General features: G+C 49.5%; 9 protein-coding genes across 9 annotated transcripts; 4 read left to right on the plus strand and 5 right to left on the minus strand.

The window, feature by feature from the left end:
• Positions 1-108: 108 nt before the first annotated feature.
• FOBCDRAFT_269599 (uncharacterized protein) lies at positions 109-732 on the minus strand (the record flags this gene model as incomplete). Its single annotated transcript, XM_059611430.1, has 1 exon — positions 109-732. The coding sequence occupies one exon, from the start codon at positions 730-732 to the stop codon at positions 109-111; it is 624 nt and encodes a 207-aa protein (XP_059466791.1).
• Positions 733-872: 140 nt separating this feature from the next.
• Positions 873-1,972, minus strand: FOBCDRAFT_16925 (uncharacterized protein). The gene is made up of 2 exons (XM_031174096.3): positions 1,547-1,972; positions 873-1,493 (listed from the first exon to the last, which is right to left on the minus strand). The coding sequence occupies exons 1-2, from the start codon at positions 1,878-1,880 to the stop codon at positions 1,087-1,089; spliced, it is 741 nt and encodes a 246-aa protein (XP_031050881.3). The 5' UTR covers positions 1,881-1,972; the 3' UTR covers positions 873-1,086.
• Positions 1,973-2,272: 300 nt separating this feature from the next.
• On the plus strand, positions 2,273-5,062 carry FOBCDRAFT_288686 (glycoside hydrolase; the record flags this gene model as incomplete). The annotated part of the gene is made up of 3 exons (XM_031174097.3): positions 2,273-2,504; positions 2,556-4,519; positions 4,581-5,062. The coding sequence occupies 3 exons, from the start codon at positions 2,273-2,275 to the stop codon at positions 4,824-4,826; spliced, it is 2,442 nt and encodes an 813-aa protein (XP_031050882.1). The 3' UTR covers positions 4,827-5,062.
• Positions 5,063-8,031: 2,969 nt separating this feature from the next.
• FOBCDRAFT_288688 (uncharacterized protein) lies at positions 8,032-8,457 on the plus strand (the record flags this gene model as incomplete). The annotated part of the gene is made up of 1 exon (XM_031174100.2): positions 8,032-8,457. The coding sequence occupies one exon, from the start codon at positions 8,032-8,034 to the stop codon at positions 8,455-8,457; it is 426 nt and encodes a 141-aa protein (XP_031050885.2).
• A 546-nt stretch (positions 8,458-9,003) lies between these two features.
• On the minus strand, positions 9,004-10,953 carry FOBCDRAFT_288693 (GTP-binding protein TrmE N-terminus-domain-containing protein; the record flags this gene model as incomplete). Its single annotated transcript, XM_059611728.1, has 2 exons — positions 9,004-10,446; positions 10,498-10,953. 2 exons carry the CDS (start codon positions 10,951-10,953, stop codon positions 9,004-9,006), a joined length of 1,899 nt encoding a protein of 632 aa, XP_059466792.1.
• A 123-nt stretch (positions 10,954-11,076) lies between these two features.
• Positions 11,077-12,890, minus strand: FOBCDRAFT_215544 (pyridoxal phosphate-dependent transferase). Its single transcript, XM_054703414.2, has 3 exons — positions 12,529-12,890; positions 11,678-12,476; positions 11,077-11,628 (listed from the first exon to the last, which is right to left on the minus strand). Exons 1-3 carry the CDS (start codon positions 12,638-12,640, stop codon positions 11,262-11,264), a joined length of 1,278 nt encoding a protein of 425 aa, XP_054559389.2. The 5' UTR covers positions 12,641-12,890; the 3' UTR covers positions 11,077-11,261.
• Positions 12,891-14,158: 1,268 nt separating this feature from the next.
• Positions 14,159-15,364, plus strand: FOBCDRAFT_16943 (nucleophile aminohydrolase). Its single transcript, XM_031174103.3, has 3 exons — positions 14,159-14,355; positions 14,416-14,527; positions 14,612-15,364. The coding sequence occupies exons 1-3, from the start codon at positions 14,318-14,320 to the stop codon at positions 15,251-15,253; spliced, it is 792 nt and encodes a 263-aa protein (XP_031050888.1). The 5' UTR covers positions 14,159-14,317; the 3' UTR covers positions 15,254-15,364.
• Positions 15,365-15,383: 19 nt separating this feature from the next.
• Positions 15,384-16,705, minus strand: FOBCDRAFT_16948 (uncharacterized protein). Its single transcript, XM_031174104.3, has 2 exons — positions 16,186-16,705; positions 15,384-16,081 (listed from the first exon to the last, which is right to left on the minus strand). The coding sequence occupies exons 1-2, from the start codon at positions 16,352-16,354 to the stop codon at positions 15,540-15,542; spliced, it is 711 nt and encodes a 236-aa protein (XP_031050889.1). The 5' UTR covers positions 16,355-16,705; the 3' UTR covers positions 15,384-15,539.
• Positions 16,706-17,215: 510 nt separating this feature from the next.
• On the plus strand, positions 17,216-19,619 carry FOBCDRAFT_155511 (cleft lip and palate transmembrane protein 1-domain-containing protein). The gene is made up of 3 exons (XM_031174106.3): positions 17,216-17,458; positions 17,519-18,296; positions 18,347-19,619. Exons 1-3 carry the CDS (start codon positions 17,393-17,395, stop codon positions 19,474-19,476), a joined length of 1,974 nt encoding a protein of 657 aa, XP_031050891.1. The 5' UTR covers positions 17,216-17,392; the 3' UTR covers positions 19,477-19,619.
• Positions 19,620-19,928: the final 309 nt, after the last annotated feature.

The raw sequence follows: 19,928 nt of genomic DNA on the forward strand, positions 1-19,928 counted from the left end.
CAACTGTCCTGAAGCCTCTTCCATCCAAGATTTCGTCCTCGCATCGTGATTCAGGGTTTCCGTTGACTTTCCTTGTCGCCACCCAGTCGCTCCTTGTTCAATGTTTCGTCAGGGAACGGCGAATAGACTGCCGAGGCGGCAGAAACCACCAGTGACATGACCCATGAGACCAATGCATACTTCTTGAACAAGAATAGAGCAGTCTTTCAAGAGATGGTAGAAGTAAGCGGCGCGTCCGACTTCGAGTGCCAGAAACGAGAGAATCGTAAAGAATCGAACATGACCCTGATAAATGTCCGGAGATATCTCACGCAAGAAGAAAATGAAGGTGAGTATACTGATGGACCAGGCCGTGGTCAGAATGAACCGCCGACCTGGGTCATCACGAGCTGGCCACAGGGCCAAAATGTACCACCACCATTTGCGACGAGGCTTACGAAGAAGGTCATCACGGGCTGGCCATAAGGCCATAGCATACCACCACCAGCTGTGACAAGGCCTATGGTAAGGGTGCTTGTCAGCGGCTGGCCGGGGAGCAGCTTCAGCTACTCTGTTCACGGCCGATCGACCGGCATGATTTCCGCGTCTTGATCGTATAAGCTCTTCTGGTGTAGGAGTAGCGGGTCCACATATCCAGTTCCACAAGGTGGTGAGAACTATGTGGATGGCTGTTATACTGAGTACGACACCCTCAAAAGAGCAGAAGATACTACATGGCGCAGGGATGGCCATGGCGAAACCGGTGCATATATTCCGCTGAAGCTTGTACTGGCTTGTGAAAATGGAGGATTTCGTAGTAAAAGTTGAAGAAATAGGCAGTCTTGGGATGGTCGAATTTAAACCCAGAACATGCATTGATGTGAGAGTAATGCGATAGAAGAACGAGAAAGTAGGGCTGAGAATGCATTACACATGCAAAATAACTGTAAACTTTGATGTTCCATACAATTATTATACCTCTGTGCTCGTTTAGCAGGAAAACCCATACGCCAATCCAGTTTACCTTTACGGCACAACCTTAAAAGTGCCAATTGTCCTCACGGAGATCACAACTCGTACTGCATTAACGCCGTCTAGCCAGCATGCTCAGCGTGATGGACTCAAAGGCCGATTGAATCCACCGTTCCTGTTCATGTACTGACGATACTCCGTCTTCTTCTCTTTGTGCACACCACCAGCATTGTTGCCTGAAACCTTCTTGTTCTTGGTCGTTCCAAATCCGCCGAAGCCCATCATAGCCTGCATAGCGGCCATATCGTCGTCCTCTGCGTCCATAGGATCTTCTTCAACCTCTGAAGCCTGGCCCTCTTCTGAGCGGTTGCTTTCCTCTTCACGCTGCGCGCGTGATGGCGGTGGTGGTGAGCGGCTTGCACGAGAGCCGACGTTGAAGGACATATTTGGTGCCGGGCGCTTTGCGTCGGGGCGAGGGCGCGTAGGAAGTGCTTCGTGAGTAGGACTTCGTGATTGTGGTGAGGCTGAGCGACGAGATTTGCCTGCGTGGCAAGTTAGGTTTTCATAACGTTGAAATGGGGATGTGGGCGCATACTTCGTTTGTCTCTATCATCGTCACGACGCTCATCTCCTCTCAGTCGTGGTGGCGCACCCTCTGCATCCTCTCTCCGTCTATCCCTCCTATCTCGATCATCATGATGGCGCGGGCCTCTATCCCTAGGTCGGTTCCTATCACCATCTCGGTCTCGATGTCTCCTGTCCGGCGATCTCGATCGATCTCTGTATCCACGGCGCTCGCGTGATCTTGACCTGTAGCCTCTGCGATCGCGGTCGTTGTCCCTATTGTGTCCTCCACGCCTATCGCGTCTGTCGGATTCGTCCCACATTTGACGACTATCGGGTCGTCTATTTCGCCTAGAGTCTCCCATTATGTGTGTTGTAGATTTTTGATTCCGGTTCTGAGAATTCGCTGATGATCTTGAGATATTGACACTGTAAGGTGAAGAATGTTGGAAAATGCATCCAACAAGTTCTAGAAAGAGGAAGGCTGAAACGAGATAACTTTTAAGTGGAGTTTGAGCTTCAAGTGGCGGTGGCTGGTGAAGCTTCATCATTGGCCCGAGCTCTCATGGACCCCGGATCGTCTCCAACTCTCAGCCTTGCGTCGTCATATCAATTTGCTACTCCTACGTGTTCTCTGGAGCTTGTTCTCACACAAACTCACCCGATGAGGAATTGAAAACTCTAGGATTCGCTCAAAAAAAATCTTTATCTCACTTTCTCTTCTAGAGGCTTGTGAGAAACACTTTTTATCGTCAGTATGGTGAAAATTGCCCATTGGGTGTCGGCGGCGACACTCGCTCTGGGCGTCTCAGCCGCAGACGATGCATCTTCTGTGCTGACGACAGAAATCGGCCGTCAAAACAACCAGAGCCTCTTTTGGGGACCCTACAAGTCCAATCTGTACTTTGGCGTGCGACCACGAACACCAGATGGTCTATGGACAGGGCTCATGTGGGGGAAGGTTGACAACTACCATGATATTCAGAATGGTAAGAAATAACGAGCTTCGTGATTTGAATGCTCTAACACTTGCCTTCTAGGTTTCAGATATACCTGCGAGCAGGGAGAAGATATGCATGGCTACGGATGGGATGAGTATGATGCCCGCATAGGCGGTGTGCAGTCAATTCACGACAAGGGCAACAACATCGACCTGACGACTACTTTTGTGAAGATCCCCGGTGGAAATCATGGTGGCAGCTGGGCTGCCCGAATCAGGGGCGAGCTGCGAGACGGTGCGCCCAAAAATACCAGGACTATGCTATTCTATTATATCGCCCAGGATGGTGATGGCGAACTTGCTGTTGAAGGTGAGGGTACCAAGTATGGTTTCAAAGACGACGTTACTCTTAAGGGCAGTTCAAAGGCGCTAGGAGACTACAAGCTTCTCATCACAAAGGGTACCGGAGAGCACCCTTCAACAGATCACAAGTTTCTGGAAGATCGACATGGCGACACAACCATCGTCTCGAGTACTGAGGTCCCAGCCGACCTTACCTGGCAGGGCAAGCCCGTTGTCTTCAAGCAACTTCAAGATGCCGTTTCGCCCGTGCAGCAGAATGCTGACCAGGCGGACCCGCCTCCACCGTGGCAGGTGTACCGTATTGCCCATGCGCCTGGAAAAGGCAACGTCCATATAGTCGAGAAGACCTTCGAGGGACGGTTCGAGTTCGATGTCATCTTTTCATCCGAATCTGGAGGCAAGGAGTTTACTTCTGAGGAGGTTACTGAACAGATCGAGAAGACTTCAGAAATCTTCAACGAGCGTTTCACCAACACCTTCAAGCTCAAGGAGCCTTTCACACAGGAGAAGTACAAGAAATTCGGCAAGAGCATGCTGTCAAACCTTATTGGCGGCATAGGGTACTTCCATGGTCACCAGCTAATTGATCGATCGTATGCGCCTGAGTATGAGGAGCAGAACGACGGGTTCTGGGAGGAGGCCGCGCAAGCCAAGGCACGCACACAGCCAGAACTCGAAGGCCCCTATGAGCTTTTCACCAGTGTTCCTTCTCGCCCTTTCTTCCCCCGCGGCTTCCTGTGGGATGAAGGATTTCACCTGATTCCCATTGCCGACTGGGATATTGACCTCACACTTGAGATTGTCAAGAGCTGGTACAACACTATGGATGAAGATGGCTGGATCGCGCGCGAACAGATTCTAGGTCACGAGGCCCGGAGTAAGGTACCCCCTGAGTTTCAAGTGCAATTTCCGCATTATGCCAACCCCCCTACCCTCTTCCTTATCATCGAGGGCTTCATGGAGCGTCTTCGCGCATCAAACGGAACCAAGAGCGAGGCAAAGGAACGCATTCTGGGGGCCGACCCTCTGCAAACCGCTCACCTCGACAATATTGAGCTCGGCGAGAACTATCTTCGAAAGTTGTACCCCCTGTTGAGACAACAATATGACTGGTTCCGCAAAACTCAGCGAGGTGACATAAAGAATTATGACCGTGAGGCATACTCAACCAAGGAAGCATACAGATGGAGGGGCCGTACTGAGACTCACATCCTCACCAGTGGCCTGGACGACTATCCTCGACCCCAGCCCCCTTCGCCGGGCGAGCTGCACGTCGATCTCATGTCCTGGGTTGGGCTGATGACAAAGTCGTTGATGAACATCGCAGACGCCCTCGGCATGGCTGAAGATGTGAATGAGTATAGGAAGAACTTGGACGGCATCGAGCACAACCTCAATGATCTCCACTGGTCTGATGAGGACGGTTGCTATTGCGACGCAACGATCGATGATTACGAGGAACACGCGCTCGTATGCCACAAGGGCTACATTTCCCTGTTCCCTTTCCTGGTCGGCCTGATGAAGGCTGACGACCCCAAGCTGGGCAAGATTCTTGATCTGGTCGGTGACGAGGAGCACCTCTGGAGCCCCCACGGCATTCGCAGCTTGAGTAAAAAGGACGAGTTCTACGCCACGGGCGAGAACTACTGGCGCAGCCCGGTGTGGATGCCTATCAACTACCTGGCTTTGTCTCAACTACAGGTAGGGTTTCCCCCAGATGTCCCCTTGGCGAAGTAGTACAAAGACTAACATGTGCATATAGAACGTTGCTTCGCAGGAAGGCCCCTACAGGGGAAAAGCGAAAGATCTGTTCACACGTCTCCGTAAGAACCTTGTTGACACCGTGTACAAGAGTTGGGAAGAAACAGGCTTCGCCTGGGAGCAGTACAACCCCGACACGGGTGCCGGCCAGCGAACACAGCACTTCACTGGATGGACCAGTCTTGTTGTCAAGATCATGGCTATGGAAGATCCTAGTCAGGAGGCTCATGCCAAGGACGAGCTGTAAATGAGTCAGAATATAACAAGGCAATGTAGGACTGCTTTGAAAAGGTGTTATGTGTATCCTGATATGCCAATTGAAACATACCGGCTATTGGTCAATGGTTAGTCACAGCCAAGACATGCATCGTAAAGCAATCCCACGGCTCGTACCGCATCCTCAAGTCATGCAGGCTTTGTGAGGCTTGGGGGCTACGAGGCTGGGAACAGGGATCGAAACATTCTACCATATTGGGCAAGTCAGGTACAGAGCCTCCAAACTCTGTTTTGGTGCTTCTGTGCGACGGATGGCTGTGATTTGATGCCTGGTGCCTGGTGATGGCTCAATGGGTGCAGATCGGTGACTGGTTTGTGTGCCATACGGATCGGCAGGCTGTCAACGTCTTAGTGGCGTCGGTGGAACTTACTCAAATGGCCGAAGGTTGTCGATGAAGTCGAAAAAGAAAGGGTGCTTGTGTTTAGTCAACATCAACGTCAGCGGGTTTCTAGCAATGTCACGATTCTTGCATCGGTTACCAGTCATAGTCTACCGGCTTGCTTCCGGGACGAGAGTAGCTGCCGAGACATAAGCCGCAGATCCGTAGATGCAACCATTCTTAGAAATGCCCAGAATTGCTTGAGTGCATGAGGTTGATAGATTGTGTATAGCTTCGACGCGAACAGGCTGCAACCTGTATTGGTGGAACCCGAGCTTCCACGCCCAAGGGAACCCTCCGATACACCGTAGCAGGCGTTGCAATCCTTCCCGAGACATGGCTCAGGGGAGTAAGCAGAAACAAAACAGCAGGCAAGGATCTGGAAAGCTATATCCGTAATGTCTCAGAGGTAGCCGAGACGGCAGAAACATGGTTCATGTCTTAGGTCTTAGGTAGAAACAGTAATACAAGAGCCTGGTCTAGGTTGCAAGGCTGATTTCTTGGATAATGCCTCGTGGTGGTGAGTGTACCGTCTAAGCCTGGTGATTGGATCAATTGGAGCCTGTCCGGGGCTATGCACTGAGCTACCGTAGCGAAAACAGTCAGATGAAGCGACAGCGCGCCAATTGGCCAATCATAGCGTTGTTTCTATTTTTAAAGCGCTTAAACTCGACAAGGGTACATGTGTGTGGCAGGGTGAGGTTGGTGTACCATTGCGGCTGTTTGTAAGAATTCGAGACTCGACGGACATCATGATGTGATTGAAATGTGATTTCCGATCGCGAAATGTTTCCATTGATAGAACAAGCGTAGCATTGGCGATTCTTGGGAGCAAATGCGTCAATGGTTCGACCTTTCAGCTCGTTGGTCATTCACAGCAGGCGCTTAACATGGCTGTTTGGGGGTCTGGCCAATGAGAAGCGGTACCAGAGATCTCAGTGAGAATCGAGAACCCCCGTCGAGTCTCAGTATCGAGGGGAATTGGATGCTCAGAAATTAGGTCCCAAGGGATTGGGAGGCCCGCGCTGGCCGGCGAAAGGGCCAGAACCTGAACCTGACTGACGGGTAAGACCAGATGCCGTGCCGACCGGAATGAAGGAGTCCCGGCCACCCAATAGACTAGTGTACGAGTGATAGTAAGGTCAGAAGGGGCTGTTCGACGATTACCTCATGGGTGTGAGTGTGGGTGATAGAGTGCGCGTGGTGTAAGTTGAGGTTGTCTCGATTTGAACGTGACGTTTCATTCTTCTGCCCCCACGAGACCGATTGAGTAACTGCAATATTCGGGAACCTGACAAGGTTCTTTTGTTGGTTTCAATAATCAATTGACGGTGCAAGATGAGTCATGATAAGAGAAAGAGTTCATGTTTAGTAAGAAAGGCGGAATATGCAAAGGGTGACTCTTCGGTGATGATGATTAGGGAAAAGGGCCCTGGAATCTGTGGCAGTTTGTTCCTTCGGTAGGCGGAAACACGGGTTTGACCGATGCACGCCAATGGGGAAGTCGCGTCATGGCTTCTGTGGCTGCATCCGCCATTTGCGGGATGACAAAGCGGGATGACAGAATAAATGGTGCAATTTGCTGACTTATTCGCTACTGTGATGCCTCATGTAAATGTCTTGTCTTTTAGGCAACCTTTTAAACTTATCAAAAGTGCCCATGTGACGAGAAATTGCACTTTGGAAGCTTCTTCTCTGTGCCTATTGCGATATGGGACGCGCATGCAGTCAAGTACACGTTGGCACATTCAACGAATTTCAACCGGGATTAATTGGAATCTCTTTGTCTACTCCGTCCGTACCGTACCGTACTCTGTCTCTCTCTAAACTCCATGATTGACTCCGAACCTAATCGGAGTTTTCATGGAATTGGAATCACACGGCCTCATTTGTCAGCCTTGATGACGTTTCTGCGTTGCAAGTCCGCAATTGTCTTGACATTTATACAGTACCAAGAGTGTGGAATAGTATGGGCGGGATCATAATACGAATACTATGCAGTATGTTAGAGGTGCGTATTTACGTATCTAAGCTCCGTCTCCACACCAACTCTCCAAACTCATTGATATGTTATCTTGAACAATTGCATTGTTGGGGGTCAAAAAAACTACCATGATGCATCTATTCTGCATCTGCTCCAGGTCCATGGCCAGAGCCGTGGGCATGATTGATTACATGTACAAGGGTGTTCATTTGAGGCTGTGGCTTATTATAACGTATACCCTGCCCAAGCCCCGTAAGCCCATCAAGACTCAAAAGACTCACTCAGTAATACAATACGCAGCGACTTGACTGGATACGGCCCGGGTCTTCCGCACCCCGACCCGACCCCTACCCCGGGTACCGTGGGCGTGGCTACTTATTAACTTACACCGTTTGACAAAGACCCCTGTAACTGCAAGGTCCGGTCCCCATAAACCATTGCCCTCAGCCCTACGATGGTGTCCTCCACCACTTACGGCTTTGATGGATTCCCTGTCAGCTCGGCGACATGGCGCAGACTGACGGAAGCGAAAGAAGGTTCCATGGCATGGCAAGGGCGGAACAACGGGCACTGCTGTAATCTACCTAGCCTAAGGTAGCCAAACCTAGCACGATACGCTATGTAGTGTGTTTCTATTTTGTTGCCCCCATGCTAAGGGTGTGCTTGATCGTCATGATACGACAACACAAACGAACGAACAGGCGTCAGTCAGAGTCAGCCGCTTCCACCGTCTACCGAGAATCCCTATCTGCGATGTGCTTAGTTACCCTTGGCTTCGTTCTATAGTTGACTCAGTTTCTATATAACTGTCCATGTCCTCCTGCTCTGAATTAGAATTCTCATCACCATCAACAACCAGTTTCATCTACACTCTACAACTACACTACAACTCAACATTTACATACAACAACTCAACTCTTTCAACTCAACTCAACTCAACTTCCATCTTCACCCAAAATTCATACTTAACTCAACTCAACTCTACAACATTTACAATGGCTGCTTTCACTCTCACATTTGCTCCCACCACTCGATCCTTCGGCCGATCTGGCTACAACAAGGACGGTGACGACTCTGACTCCAAGCCCACAAACAACCGTGGTCGATCTGGCTACAACGAGCCTGAGGAAGGAGACTCTGGTCGCTCTGGCTATAACGGCCCTGAAGACGATGATTCCTCCAAGGGCAACAAGGGTCGCTCTGGCTACAATGGTCCCAGCGACAATGACGAGGAGTAAACTCCTTTGTTACTCTTGAGTCACTTCCCAAAAGCATACACAGCGACAGCGCAAGCATGGAACGGAGTTTTCTGTTTAGACACTAGTTTCAACAACATCTGCATGGAACGGAGTTTTGTTTTGTTCTCATCATCAGCATTGGTATTCGGAGGAACAAGTTGCAGACACGGCATCGCATATCAGGAGTTGGAAAAGACGGAAGCATAGCATCACACAGCGTTGGCATGGCATGGCATAGAAGCGAGCATACAGCATGACATATTTCCTTTTGCTTTATTTTTCTTGTCATTTCATCTCAAATTTATTTTCGCTTTCTCTTTTCATAACCGACTAGACCAGGCCCAGGTGGCCCAACATTGAGTCTTTCAATTTGTTCAGACCAGCTGCTCTCTATAGAATATTCCTCGATGGAAAATATATTTCAACTCTCCCACCAATCTCTCATCGCTATAGTCTTCTTTGCCACGCGCTTATTTCCCCACACAGAATCTAACACGTCTCAAATCAGCATCTTGTCAGACATCTCATACACAATTTTGTCAGAACTTACTTTTCAAAGATAACACCCAGTACATCCTCAACATCTCCAAACTCATCCCGCCCTGTGATCCGTGCAAGGCAATTCGCAGCATACCTTAGATACTCGGCCGCGAGGACGGCATCAGCATCCAAGCCCTCTTCAGGGGCAGCCTCCATCATGAAGTCCTCCAAGTGTCGACGACACTTGATAAGGAGCTGGCGCTGACGCTCTGTAACGCCTAGCAGGTCCTGAAGATCGACAGGCATGGATGTCATCTTCTCAAAGGATGCCACGAGCTTGGTGATCACAGCCTGGATACCGCCAGGATCCTTGCTTTCCCATGTCCCTGCCTGAGCCTCCTTACACGATACGGACACGAACTCCGCCGCCGCTAGCTTGGGGGCTCGAATTCGAACGATTTTTCTGAAATCTTGAACCAGCTTCTCAAATTCCTCTTTACCAACTGCATCTTGTTTATTGACAACAACAACACAGTCCTCCGCCCCTGCAGCGAGATCGAGCGTTTCTTGGTCGTATTGCACAAATGGTCCATTCTGACCATCCTCCACGGATGCTAGGACTATAACGAGGTCAGAGTCCAGAGCTCGTTGCTTTGCTCGCCGTATACCTTCTTCTTCCACGGCCCCAATTGCGCCACTATCAGCCCCGTTGATCACCTGGGAACCTTTGGATCGAAATCCTGCCGTATCTGCAAATGAACATAAATAGCCGCGAATGTCTAAGCTCGCCTCGACGATATCTCGAGTTGTGCCTGCTTCGCCGGACACAATAGATGCCTCGCGCCCAACGATCAGGTTCATAAGCGAGCTCTTACCAACATTGGGTGGCCCTAACAGCGCTATACGAATTCCATTCCTCAAAAGCTCGCTCCTTTGACTTCCCTGCTCATGCAGCTCAATGCTGTGTAGCATCCTAGCAACCTGCGCAGTCACATTCTGTAACAATTCAGCCTGGGACTCGTCAAAGTGCTGGTCTTCGGAAAAGTCGATCAATGCTTCGATCTCACCACGAGCCAACAAGAGTTGCTCTCTCCATGTCTCGTATTGTCGTCCAAGAACACCTGAATTGCCTCGCACAGCTGCACGACGTTGCTGTTCCGTTTCAGCTGCCAGGGTGTCGCTCAGGGATTCAATTTGAGCAAGATCCAGGCGGTCGTTGAAAAAGGCGCGCTTCGTAAACTCGCCAGGCTCTGCGTATCGAATACGATGTGTAGCGGAACATTTCGGAATGGCTGCTAACACAGCTTTTACAGTGGCTGATCCTCCATGAACGTGCAACTCCAAGACATCGTCACCAGTTACAGTCTTTGGGCTAGGAAAGTAAAGAACAAGAGCTTCTGAGTCCAGCACTATCTGCTCATTATTGGCATGCTGCGGGTCATATAGGGACCGTACTTTTGCATATCTCGGTTTTGGTAATGGTTTTGATGGGCAAAGTGCCTCATAAATCTTCAGCCCAACATTAGATACTGTATATATAAGAATTTGTATGACACTCACCTCAAGACATGATGGGCCAGAAATGCGAATTACCGCAATACCGGCCCGACCCTGCGCCGTTGATAGAGCATAGATGGTGTCGTCTATGATTGGTAGTCCGGATACAAATTCAGGGTTTTGAGTATGCCACGACTGATGTGAATATGGCTTTGATACCGAGGCAATAGAATACCGCAAAGGTTGTGTAAAGAGTTGGTCGTTGCACTTGCTAATATAGAATGGGGATAAGAAGACTCGAGAGCGATTCGCTTTGCAATTGAGTCTCCTTAGGAGACTGCGTCTCAGCATCGGCGAAATGAGTGACAGTGAGATGTTCAAACTTGTTCTAATTTTTATTTGCTCTGGTTTTCTTAGAGCGAAGACGATAGACGCTGTATTCGGGAGTGACAATTGAGTATTGGCTGAGTTTTCCTGGTTGGAGACATAAACAAGAGAGAAACCTGAGGTTGATTCCATGTTATAGCGCTCAGGGCCCACTGATCGTATCAAACTGATAGTGCGCTAATCCACTGAAACTCATCCATCAGGGTCACGGTGATGGAATGTTCAACATACCTAGAGAATCATCACCAGTACAAGTTGTTTAAGCATAGCTCCTTTTATTACGCTTCATTTATTTGGTTCTTATTCTTTATCCTCATGGAGCATGTTGAATTCAACATCCATCTAGGTTGACTTTTATCCTTGATGTCGTACACGCATCTGATCAATTCCATAAAATCCTCAAACCATCCAGCTCAAACTTTTCATGATTGAATTTTTTTCTAAGAGGTAGCAAACGTCTCAATGAACTTGGCAAGTTTTTCGGCGCCCTCCAAGGAAATGGAATTGTAGCTGCTGGCACGAATACCACCCACGCTTCGGTGACCCTTGAGGCCGGTGAGACCCTGTGCAGTGGCCTCCTTAAGGAAAGCCTTCTCTGTGCCATCAGTGTCGCCATTCTTGGTAACGCGGAAGCAGATGTTCATCCTTGAACGAACCGACTTGTCAGGGACAACTCTGTACACATCGGGGTGGGCGTCAAGAGCACCATAGATAAGCTCGGCCTTCTTGGCGGACACGGCCTCCTGTCCCTCAACCTTGTTATAGGTGCTGAGTGACTTCTTGAGAACTTGGCCAGCGATATAGACACTAAATCTAGTCAGTACATGTATCAAACGTGTCTTATAGAAGCGCTTACTCGAAGATGCTAAGGGTGTTGTAGAGACTGTTGTTCTTGGCGATAGTCTCGTAAGAGAAGATGATAGGAGGGATAGGAAGTCCAAGTCGTCGAAGAAGTGCGGGAGGAGGTTGAGGTGTCTTGGGAGGAAGAAGGCTCTTCTTGATAATCACAACGGTGACACCAGTGCAGCCGAGGTTCTTCTGGGCGCCGAAGAAGATGACTGAGAAGTTTCGGACAGGGATTCTCCTCGACAGGATGTTGGAGGACATATCGGCCACAACAATAGGGCCCTCGCCGTCAGGTCCAGGGGTCAGGGACTGAGGGAAAGCAGGAAATTCTACACCATCGACGGTCTCGTTATCGCAATAATACACCAAAGCAGCTTCCTTGGAGAGGTTCCAGGTGCTCTCCTCAGGAATCTTGCCATACTTGCCATTGTTAATCTGGCGGGCGTCAGCGACAATGTTGACATGCTCAGGACCAAGCAGTCGTTTGGCTTCTTCAGAAGCCTTCTGAGACCAGCCACCAGTAACAATGTAGTCAGTCTTGAGCTCCTTCTCGACTGCATTTCTGAGCTCCTGCTCCACACGAGGGTCATCCTCCGGAGCCTTGAGGTTGGCAACAATCTGGGCCTTCTTCTTTGTCACCCATGCACCGACAAGGTTGTACATGGTAGCGGAGAACTCTCCACTTCCACCACCCTGCATGAAAAGAACCTCATAGTCCTCGGGAATGTCAATGTAAGAGGCAAGATCAGCCTTAGCCTCGTTGATGATGTTTGTAGCCAGCTCTGAACGATGGCTGTGCTCAGCAATACCTTTTCATTTGATTAGTGACGTTCACGATGAATTATGAGATTTTGGCTGTACCCAATCCGGTATGCTCATAGTCAATGAGGGCCTGGGCGGCCTTCTCAAGGACGTCTGTGGGCAGCAAAGCAGGGCCTGCGCCGAAATATGTGATCTCAGATCTGGAAGGCATGATGTTGTGTTGAGAGAAGAGAGTGTGAATATGCGAGAGGATAAAAACTGGAGTTGTCTAAAAGTCGCGGGTATTTACTGTAAGTCACAGTGAGTCATCCAATAGAAATGCCCACAAGAGGGATCCGGTATTCAACGTATGACTCTGGGAAGGTGAGTTTGGTATGACAAGAGCAAATTTGAAGAAATGAGGGGTATGTGTATAGCAGTCAAGAATGGACAGATCTTGTTCAAATCCTCGATAATTCAACAGATTGGTGAACCGTGATGGCTGTGAACTGCAATCGTTATTCGCTGAGGCTAAAATGGCCATCAATGTGGTGGCTCCGCACCAATTGGGGGTTTTACTAGGCTGGCACAGCAGATATTAGAACGTCCATCAAGCAATCAAGCCTACCTAGTCAAGTCGGAATATCATATTGTGTTCTGGAGTGTATTGCCCCAGAAAAAGCTTTACCGGACATGCCTGATGAGTCCAACCCAGATTGTCAAAGAGCAGCAGTAATTTCAGGATTTTCGATGAGAGTTGCATATATTTACCCAAGCACATCAAGGTCTTTACAACAGATATTTTCTACAACAGAAGCTCCTCAAGACCAAATTAGTGCAATCAAGGGAACACACTACTCGACAGCATGTATTCCAGGTCATTATCCGCAATAGAGCTTGCTTATAGTAAGGGAATATGTTTTCTTTCTCCAAGCCTCGACCGCCAATATGCTTCAACGGGTCTGATTGAGTTCATCATTGATATGCATTATTAGTGAGGGTTCCAAGCGACAGCAATTAGCTCATAAAGCAGACGTATCCCTCTACTAGCCTGCCAAATCGGAGCAACAACGTCTCTCACCAGCTGTTACCATAGCAGTGTATTTTTCTGGTTGAACACTCCTAGGACCTGAGAGCTATTCGTCATGTTGTGTTCTTCTGGAATTGCAACTCTTTCAGTACATTCAAGTTAAATAAGCTCCGTCGCTCGATTCTCTAACAGTAAGTCAGGCGTAGTCTCGCCATGCTTTCATCAGGTCACGTCCAATAAGACAAGTATACAACCTTGCAGGGACAAACCCCATAGTTCTCGTCAAGGAACTTAAAAACTTTGCAGCGAGCCTTCTCCACCAGCTGAAAGACAAGTGAATGAGTTAAACTTGCCACGTCGCTTTCTTTTCATGATGCCAGGCGGGATTCAGAATTAAGGTCACAGGACATCGACAGCATGGAACTATCAGCTTTAAGAAGACTCTAATCAGGGATGTACGAGCGGGCAGCCGGGTGGTTGAGGATGTATCACGCCTAACACCAGTCCGTGATTCCGTACTTCAACTTGACCCTTTCTCATAGAGCCAGAGAGTTCGTTTTGGTTTATCGTGGGGAGAAAACAAAGAGCCTCAAAGACCCAATGTCATCATGGAGCTATCCGATTTAGCAGGCGGTGTGGCGGGTCATCCACGGCAGAATGGAAGGCTGCAGGTCCCAGCGCAACCAGCCCCAGGCTACGAAGCTTGAGCTGCCTGGTGCTCAATCACCTCAACTCCATCCCGACCTATACTAACAACCAACGCCCAAAATCCACCTCCAACGAAGCTCTCCATCGCAACCCACGCATAACGATATTTGCTTCGCGCAATCTCACCGACCACATCCTACGCGGCGCTGCTAGAGCAGCTAACAATTCATCATGTTCAGAAACAACTACGATAACGATTCCGTTACCTTGTACGTCACCTAAGCTGTTAGCTCTATCCTGGCACCTTGAGCAAGCTGACTTTCCCCAAGCTCGCCCCAGGGCCGAATATTCCAGATTGAATATGCTGCTGAGGCAGTGAAGCAAGGTTCAGTCGTTGTCGGTATCGCCAGCAAGACCCATGCCGTTCTTTGTGCTGTCAAGGTACGACTATTCCCCTGCCCCTCCATACATTATTGTCCCGTACGGGAGCTTTCGAAGTTATTCTTCTAACACACACCTTCATAGCGAAACGCAGAGGAACTCTCATCCTACCAGAAGAAGCTCTTCACTGTCGACGAACATGCTGGTATCGCCATCGCCGGTCTTACTTCCGATGCTCGCGTTCTCTCCAACTTCATGAAGCAGCAGTGTCTAGGACACCGACTCACCTACGGCCGTGCCATTCCCCTCCGATCCCTTGTCGACATGATCGGTGAGAAGGCCCAGATGAACACTCAAATGTACGGAAAGCGACCTTACGGTGTTGGTCTGCTAGTTGCCGGTGTTGACGAGCGCGGTCCCCACCTGTTCGAGTTCCAGCCCTCAGGCATGACAGAAGAGATGCTTGCTTTTGCCATTGGCGCGCGAAGCCAAATGGCTCGAACATACCTTGAGCGCAACATCGACGAGTTCGCCGACTGTTCAAGGGAGGAGTTGGTCAAGCACGGTCTTAAGGCTCTGAAGGAGAGTTTGGTTCAGGACAAGGAGCTTACAGTAGAGAACACATCAGTCGGCGTAGTGGGCATCAACACAAAGGACGGCAAGAAGAAGGTCGAGCCCTTCAAGCTGTACGATGGATTCGAGGTACAGCCATGGATCGAGAGCGTTGGCGAGGGTCAAGGAGGCGCAGAGGAAGGCGACGGTGAGGGCATGGATGTGGACAGCTAAACGTGTGACGAATGATGAAGCGGATACACGTGGCGTCGGGTTGCTAGCTAAATAGATCATGTACAATTACATGCTGCAAAGACAGCTTTTCATGGGTCTCACGTCTGGTCAGTCACAACAGAGCAGGTGGCTTAGGTCATCAGTCCGTCTATTTATGGAGCGCCAGTCTATCCTATCCTAGAAATGCGGAAACGAAGAACTATCCGTAAACACCATTAAAACGCCTGTTTGGCTCCAGTTTCCAAATCCAAACCCGGATCCTGATCCAGCGCCTCAAACCAATTCCTTACTGACTGCCCCATTGAAGCTGATAGATGGCATCTGAGACCTTGTATTCCCGAAGAGCCTTGATTGCGCCTTCAGGGGTGTCGGCGTTAACCAGGATGTTCTTGTTGGCAGGCTTTACAAAACCCTCCTCAGAAGCGCGGTCCATCCACTGGACGATACCGTCCCAGTAGCCCTCAATGTTGAGTAGAACGATGCCGCGGTTGTGGATTCCCAGTTGGTTCCAAGTAGTTGTCTCGAAGATTTCCTCCATGGTACCAAATCCGCCACTCAAGCCAATGAAGCCACTGCCGGGACCACCAGCAAAAACCTCCTCGGCCATGAGCTTCTTTCGAGTATGCATATCCTTGACAACTGTAGTGCGGCCATAGACAGACTCCTCTGGTACAATGTGGTTATGTTCATTGACAGTTCCGTAGGTGCCATCTCGTTCAAACTTGACCAGAGCCTCAGGGATGATACCATGAACAGACTCAGGGCCGTTGATTGCGCAAAGACTCTTTGCCACCTCGCCCATAAGTCCGACAGTTCCACCTCCGTAAACTATTGTCCGGTGTTAGCCATGACGGGGTCATACCCGGAGGTCGGCGGTTGGCGGCCCGCGATGGTATCCGTCGCTGGCGGACCGCCTCGCTGATGTGACTCACCTAGGTCAATATTGTTTTCAGCCATGGCTCTCCCAAGAGCACGAGCAGCTTCAATGTGAGCAGGACTCGCGCCAGGAGCAGCACCACAGTAAACGCAAATCTTAGTTCGAGGGTGGCCGTTCTGTGAGACAACGGCTGCCTGTGATGGGATGGTGCTGTCAGCTGTCATGATGGGCTTGTTTGTTGATTTGTTGTTAAGACTGTAGGTTATGATAGTGTATATAAAGAGGTTATCTCTAAAAGGATTCGACTAAGTTTTGAAAAAGAGTCGAGCTCGTACGGAGGGCTATTTATGATATAATAAAGTGAGAACAATGATGGAGGCGGTAACGATGGAATACTTGTTTCGGTGAGTCTTATGTGGCGACCGTGAAGTATTCAACTTGAACTAAGAATATCCCAGATGAGTCAAACTTTGAGCATAAATCGTGATTCAACAAGGAAATAGAAACAAGAAAGAGTCAAGAGAATAAAAGTTTCCCAGCTTATATACTAGTCATATGAATAGCCCAGGAACTAGTTAAGCAAGTTAGTTGACCAACACAAACATCTGTCAACGGCCTATCGGGCTATTGATATGGAGCGACGGGAGCCACGTCTTCGGAGGTGCTGCTTGCGGCCGTGCTCCATGCATTCATGTAAGTTGTGCCACTACAAATTGCCACTTACGAGATATGTTACTGGACAATGACATTCATGACTGAGGTCAGCTGGTCACCGGGACATGAGGCGTGTTCTAGCAGGATAGGGCGATTCTCAGCATGGCTTAGTATGAATCTCGCATCGTGAGCATTGTCTTGAACATCATTGATGCGTTCAATGGCGGGGCCATGATCTCCCCATGATGCACTGTATCTCAAACTCTTTTAGTGGACGCATCTTTTAAACGTGGTCAATCTCCGAGCCGACAACGGCCGCCGCAGTTAAAGGTACAGGGGTACGTGTTCAGGTGGCCAATCGCTATTCGTGGGTGCCCGCAGCACGTCAACGTCAACTGTCATGGAGCCTGAAGTGGACTGCGAGGGGATTTCCAATTTCCATCCTTGGAGCAACCTCCAACTTCTCAGAACTCTGACCAACCAAACACTTCGCCTCAGGTGCAACAACCAACAACCTTGACTCTAGTATCAAGGTAGTATCCTGTAGGTCTTCTTCAATCCATTGCATAACGTCTGCCATTCTCTGCAATTGAATAGAAACAGACGCAATGGCTGAAGCTCAAGTCTTACCTCCTCGTCAAGGCGAGCAGCAGCAAGGTGGCGGCGGTGGTGGTGTAAGTCATCGCAAAGCAAATCTCACATCGTAACCATACACTAATGTCGATTCTATGCAGGGTTTCAGCTTCAACAAGCTTCTCCTCGGCGGCGCCATCTACTTTGGCATCAATGCGGCCCTCAACTTGGCCTTGAAAAAGGACCAACGGGGAGTTACAGTCACCAATCCAGAGACAGGTGAAGCCGTTACAGTCCCTGGGAATGTCGAGGGTATCCCTCCTTTCCAGCTTCGCCCGAAGGAGCTCAACGAGGGCGCGACATACCGTAATATCCCAAAGAACATTGCGCCCATCTGGCCTCAAGATAGCCACGTTGATATCATCGTAACGCTCTCCCAGTCGTTCAACCCAGCGCCTATCTCGCAAGTGCCCGACGAATATCTTGTACTACAAGAGAAGGAGTTCCATCTTAGCAATAAGTCCGATAAGCGAACGATTGAGACGAAGTTCACGGTTCCTCCAGCTGTCCAGCATAATGGTACCCTCTGGGGGCATTTCTACATTGGCCTTCCTGGAAGTAATCTCGATCCTAAGCAGCCCGGATATGATACGTCCAAAGCCTACTACTTCACTTGGCCTCTAACACAATACCTTCCCAAGAAGAAGGTTGCGAAGACGCGAAACTTGCTCGAGGATATCCCCAAGCATGAGGAGGAACCTGAAGAGGAGGAGCCCACTGGACCTATTATTGCGAACTACTATCATCCTAATGCAAGCTTGTCCTTCGTCCCCGATCTGGGTGTCAAGGACTTCGCCGCGATGGCCCCTCAGATGCGACAATACTTGCGCCTTGAGGCTACTGGTGCTCGAGATGGCTCTGGTCAGCACGCCTGGTACTGTACGTAGCAACAACTTATATGCCAATGACACGGTAACTAACATAGATAGACCCTGTTCTGTTTGTCAACACTTTTTGGCAATTGACAAACCAGATGACTCTCCTCAACGATACCGTCAAGGAACTTCCTCTTCGTATTGATCTTGGTAACCTGGCCAGCTGGCAGTTTCAGCTCATGTCTACGCTTGAGACCAACTCCAAGGAGTCTGCTCGACAGGCAGCATTTGGTGGCTCTCTTCCTGGTGGCGGCGACGGCACCGAGATCGAGATGATCAAGGAGGTATTCCTCGACTCGAACCCAATCTTGCTCGGCGTTACCATTGTAGTCAGTATCTTGCACATGATTCTCGAGACTCTCGCGTTCGGGTCCGATATTGCCCACTACCGCAAGAAGAAGGACAACGTCGGTATCTCAGTCCGTTCGATCCTGGCCAATGTTTTCATGCAAACTGTCATCTTCCTGTACCTCCTCGACAACTCTCAGAACACCAGCTGGATGATTTTGGGCTCTCAGGTCGTTGGTATCGTCATTGAGTTCTGGAAGATCACCACTGTTGTCAACGTTCGCATTCGTCCTGGTGGACCGGGATCTTTCCTCCCTTACACTATCGCTTTCGAGGACAAGCAGAAGTTGACCGAGACTGAAGAGAAGACCAAGGAGTACGATGAGATTGCTTTCAAGTACATGTACATTGCTGGCATTCCTCTGCTGATCGCATATGGCATCTACTCTCTCTACTACGATTCCCACAAGTCGTGGTACTCCTACATCATTACTACTTTGGTGGGATCTGTCTACGCCTACGGTTTCTTGATGATGGTTCCCTCGCTGTACATCAACTACCGGCTGAAGAGTGTCGCCCACATGCCTGCCAAGGCCATGATGTACAAGTTTCTCAACACCTTCATCGACGATCTGTTTGCCTTTACCATCAAGATGCCTTTCTTGCACCGTTTGGCCACTCTTCGCGACGATGTTATCTTCTTCGTGTATCTTTACCAACGATGGGCTTACCGCATCGATTACAGCCGTGTCAACGAGTTTGGCCAGGGTGGAGAGGACGAGGCTGTTGACGACAAAGAGGCCAAGGAAAAGGCCAAGGACAAACTGGTTGAGGATGTCAAGGCCGAAGCCAAGACCAGTAGCGCGGATACTGGCAAGGCCAAGAAGCGGAAGTGAGTTGCAGACGGCAATAGGAGCCGAGGAAAGACCCTTAGGTCTAGACTGTCGGGTTTGCTTCTGTAGTCATAACTTTGATAACTATGTTGTAGTTCCAATCGGCCATTTTTAGTTGAATATCAGGTGCAAAGGAATCAATACCATCCGTGTGCAACGAATGAGCTTTCAGGGCCCGTGTAATGAAACAATATGATTCGGTTGAGTCATTGCGATTGCATTTATCTATGGTACAATCTTCGACAGTCTATTGATAAGCTTCCCTTAGCTCGAGATGACTGGTGGACTAGCTAGGTATGCCTTCTGATTCGTAGCCCTACGAATATACGAAGCTACGAATGATAGATTTGGATGATAGAACAGAGGAGCACCCCGGTCTCTAGGTTCGGGACGCCCGATAGGATGTTACAATTTACGACCCACTAACGGGCGTCATAGCGGGTGAGTTACAGGGG

This window comes from Fusarium oxysporum, chromosome II (assembly GCF_013085055.1).
Source record: "Fusarium oxysporum Fo47 chromosome II, complete sequence".
Lineage (NCBI taxonomy): Eukaryota > Fungi > Ascomycota > Sordariomycetes > Hypocreales > Nectriaceae > Fusarium > Fusarium oxysporum.

Coding starts and splice junctions, on each gene's coding strand:
- FOBCDRAFT_16925 (XM_031174096.3), bottom strand. CDS start 1,880: ATGGGAGACTCTAGGCGAAATAGACGACCCGATAGTCGTCAAATGTGG. Junction 1,494..1,546: donor CGATGATAGAGACAAACGAA/GTATGCGCCCAC, acceptor CTTGCCACGCAG/GCAAATCTCGTCGCTCAGCC.
- FOBCDRAFT_155511 (XM_031174106.3), top strand. CDS start 17,393: ATGGCTGAAGCTCAAGTCTTACCTCCTCGTCAAGGCGAGCAGCAGCAA. Junction 17,459..17,518: donor AAGGTGGCGGCGGTGGTGGT/GTAAGTCATCGC, acceptor GATTCTATGCAG/GGTTTCAGCTTCAACAAGCT. Junction 18,297..18,346: donor TGGTCAGCACGCCTGGTACT/GTACGTAGCAAC, acceptor TAACATAGATAG/ACCCTGTTCTGTTTGTCAAC.
- FOBCDRAFT_16943 (XM_031174103.3), top strand. CDS start 14,318: ATGTTCAGAAACAACTACGATAACGATTCCGTTACCTT. Junction 14,356..14,415: donor GATAACGATTCCGTTACCTT/GTACGTCACCTA, acceptor ACTTTCCCCAAG/CTCGCCCCAGGGCCGAATAT. Junction 14,528..14,611: donor CCGTTCTTTGTGCTGTCAAG/GTACGACTATTC, acceptor ACACCTTCATAG/CGAAACGCAGAGGAACTCTC.
- FOBCDRAFT_215544 (XM_054703414.2), bottom strand. CDS start 12,640: ATGCCTTCCAGATCTGAGATCACATATTTCGGCGCAGGCCCTGCTTTG. Junction 12,477..12,528: donor CTATGAGCATACCGGATTGG/GTACAGCCAAAA, acceptor TCAAATGAAAAG/GTATTGCTGAGCACAGCCAT. Junction 11,629..11,677: donor AACACCCTTAGCATCTTCGA/GTAAGCGCTTCT, acceptor GACTAGATTTAG/TGTCTATATCGCTGGCCAAG.
- FOBCDRAFT_16948 (XM_031174104.3), bottom strand. CDS start 16,354: ATGACAGCTGACAGCACCATCCCATCACAGGCAGCCGTTGTCTCACAG. Junction 16,082..16,185: donor TGAAAACAATATTGACCTAG/GTGAGTCACATC, acceptor ACCGGACAATAG/TTTACGGAGGTGGAACTGTC.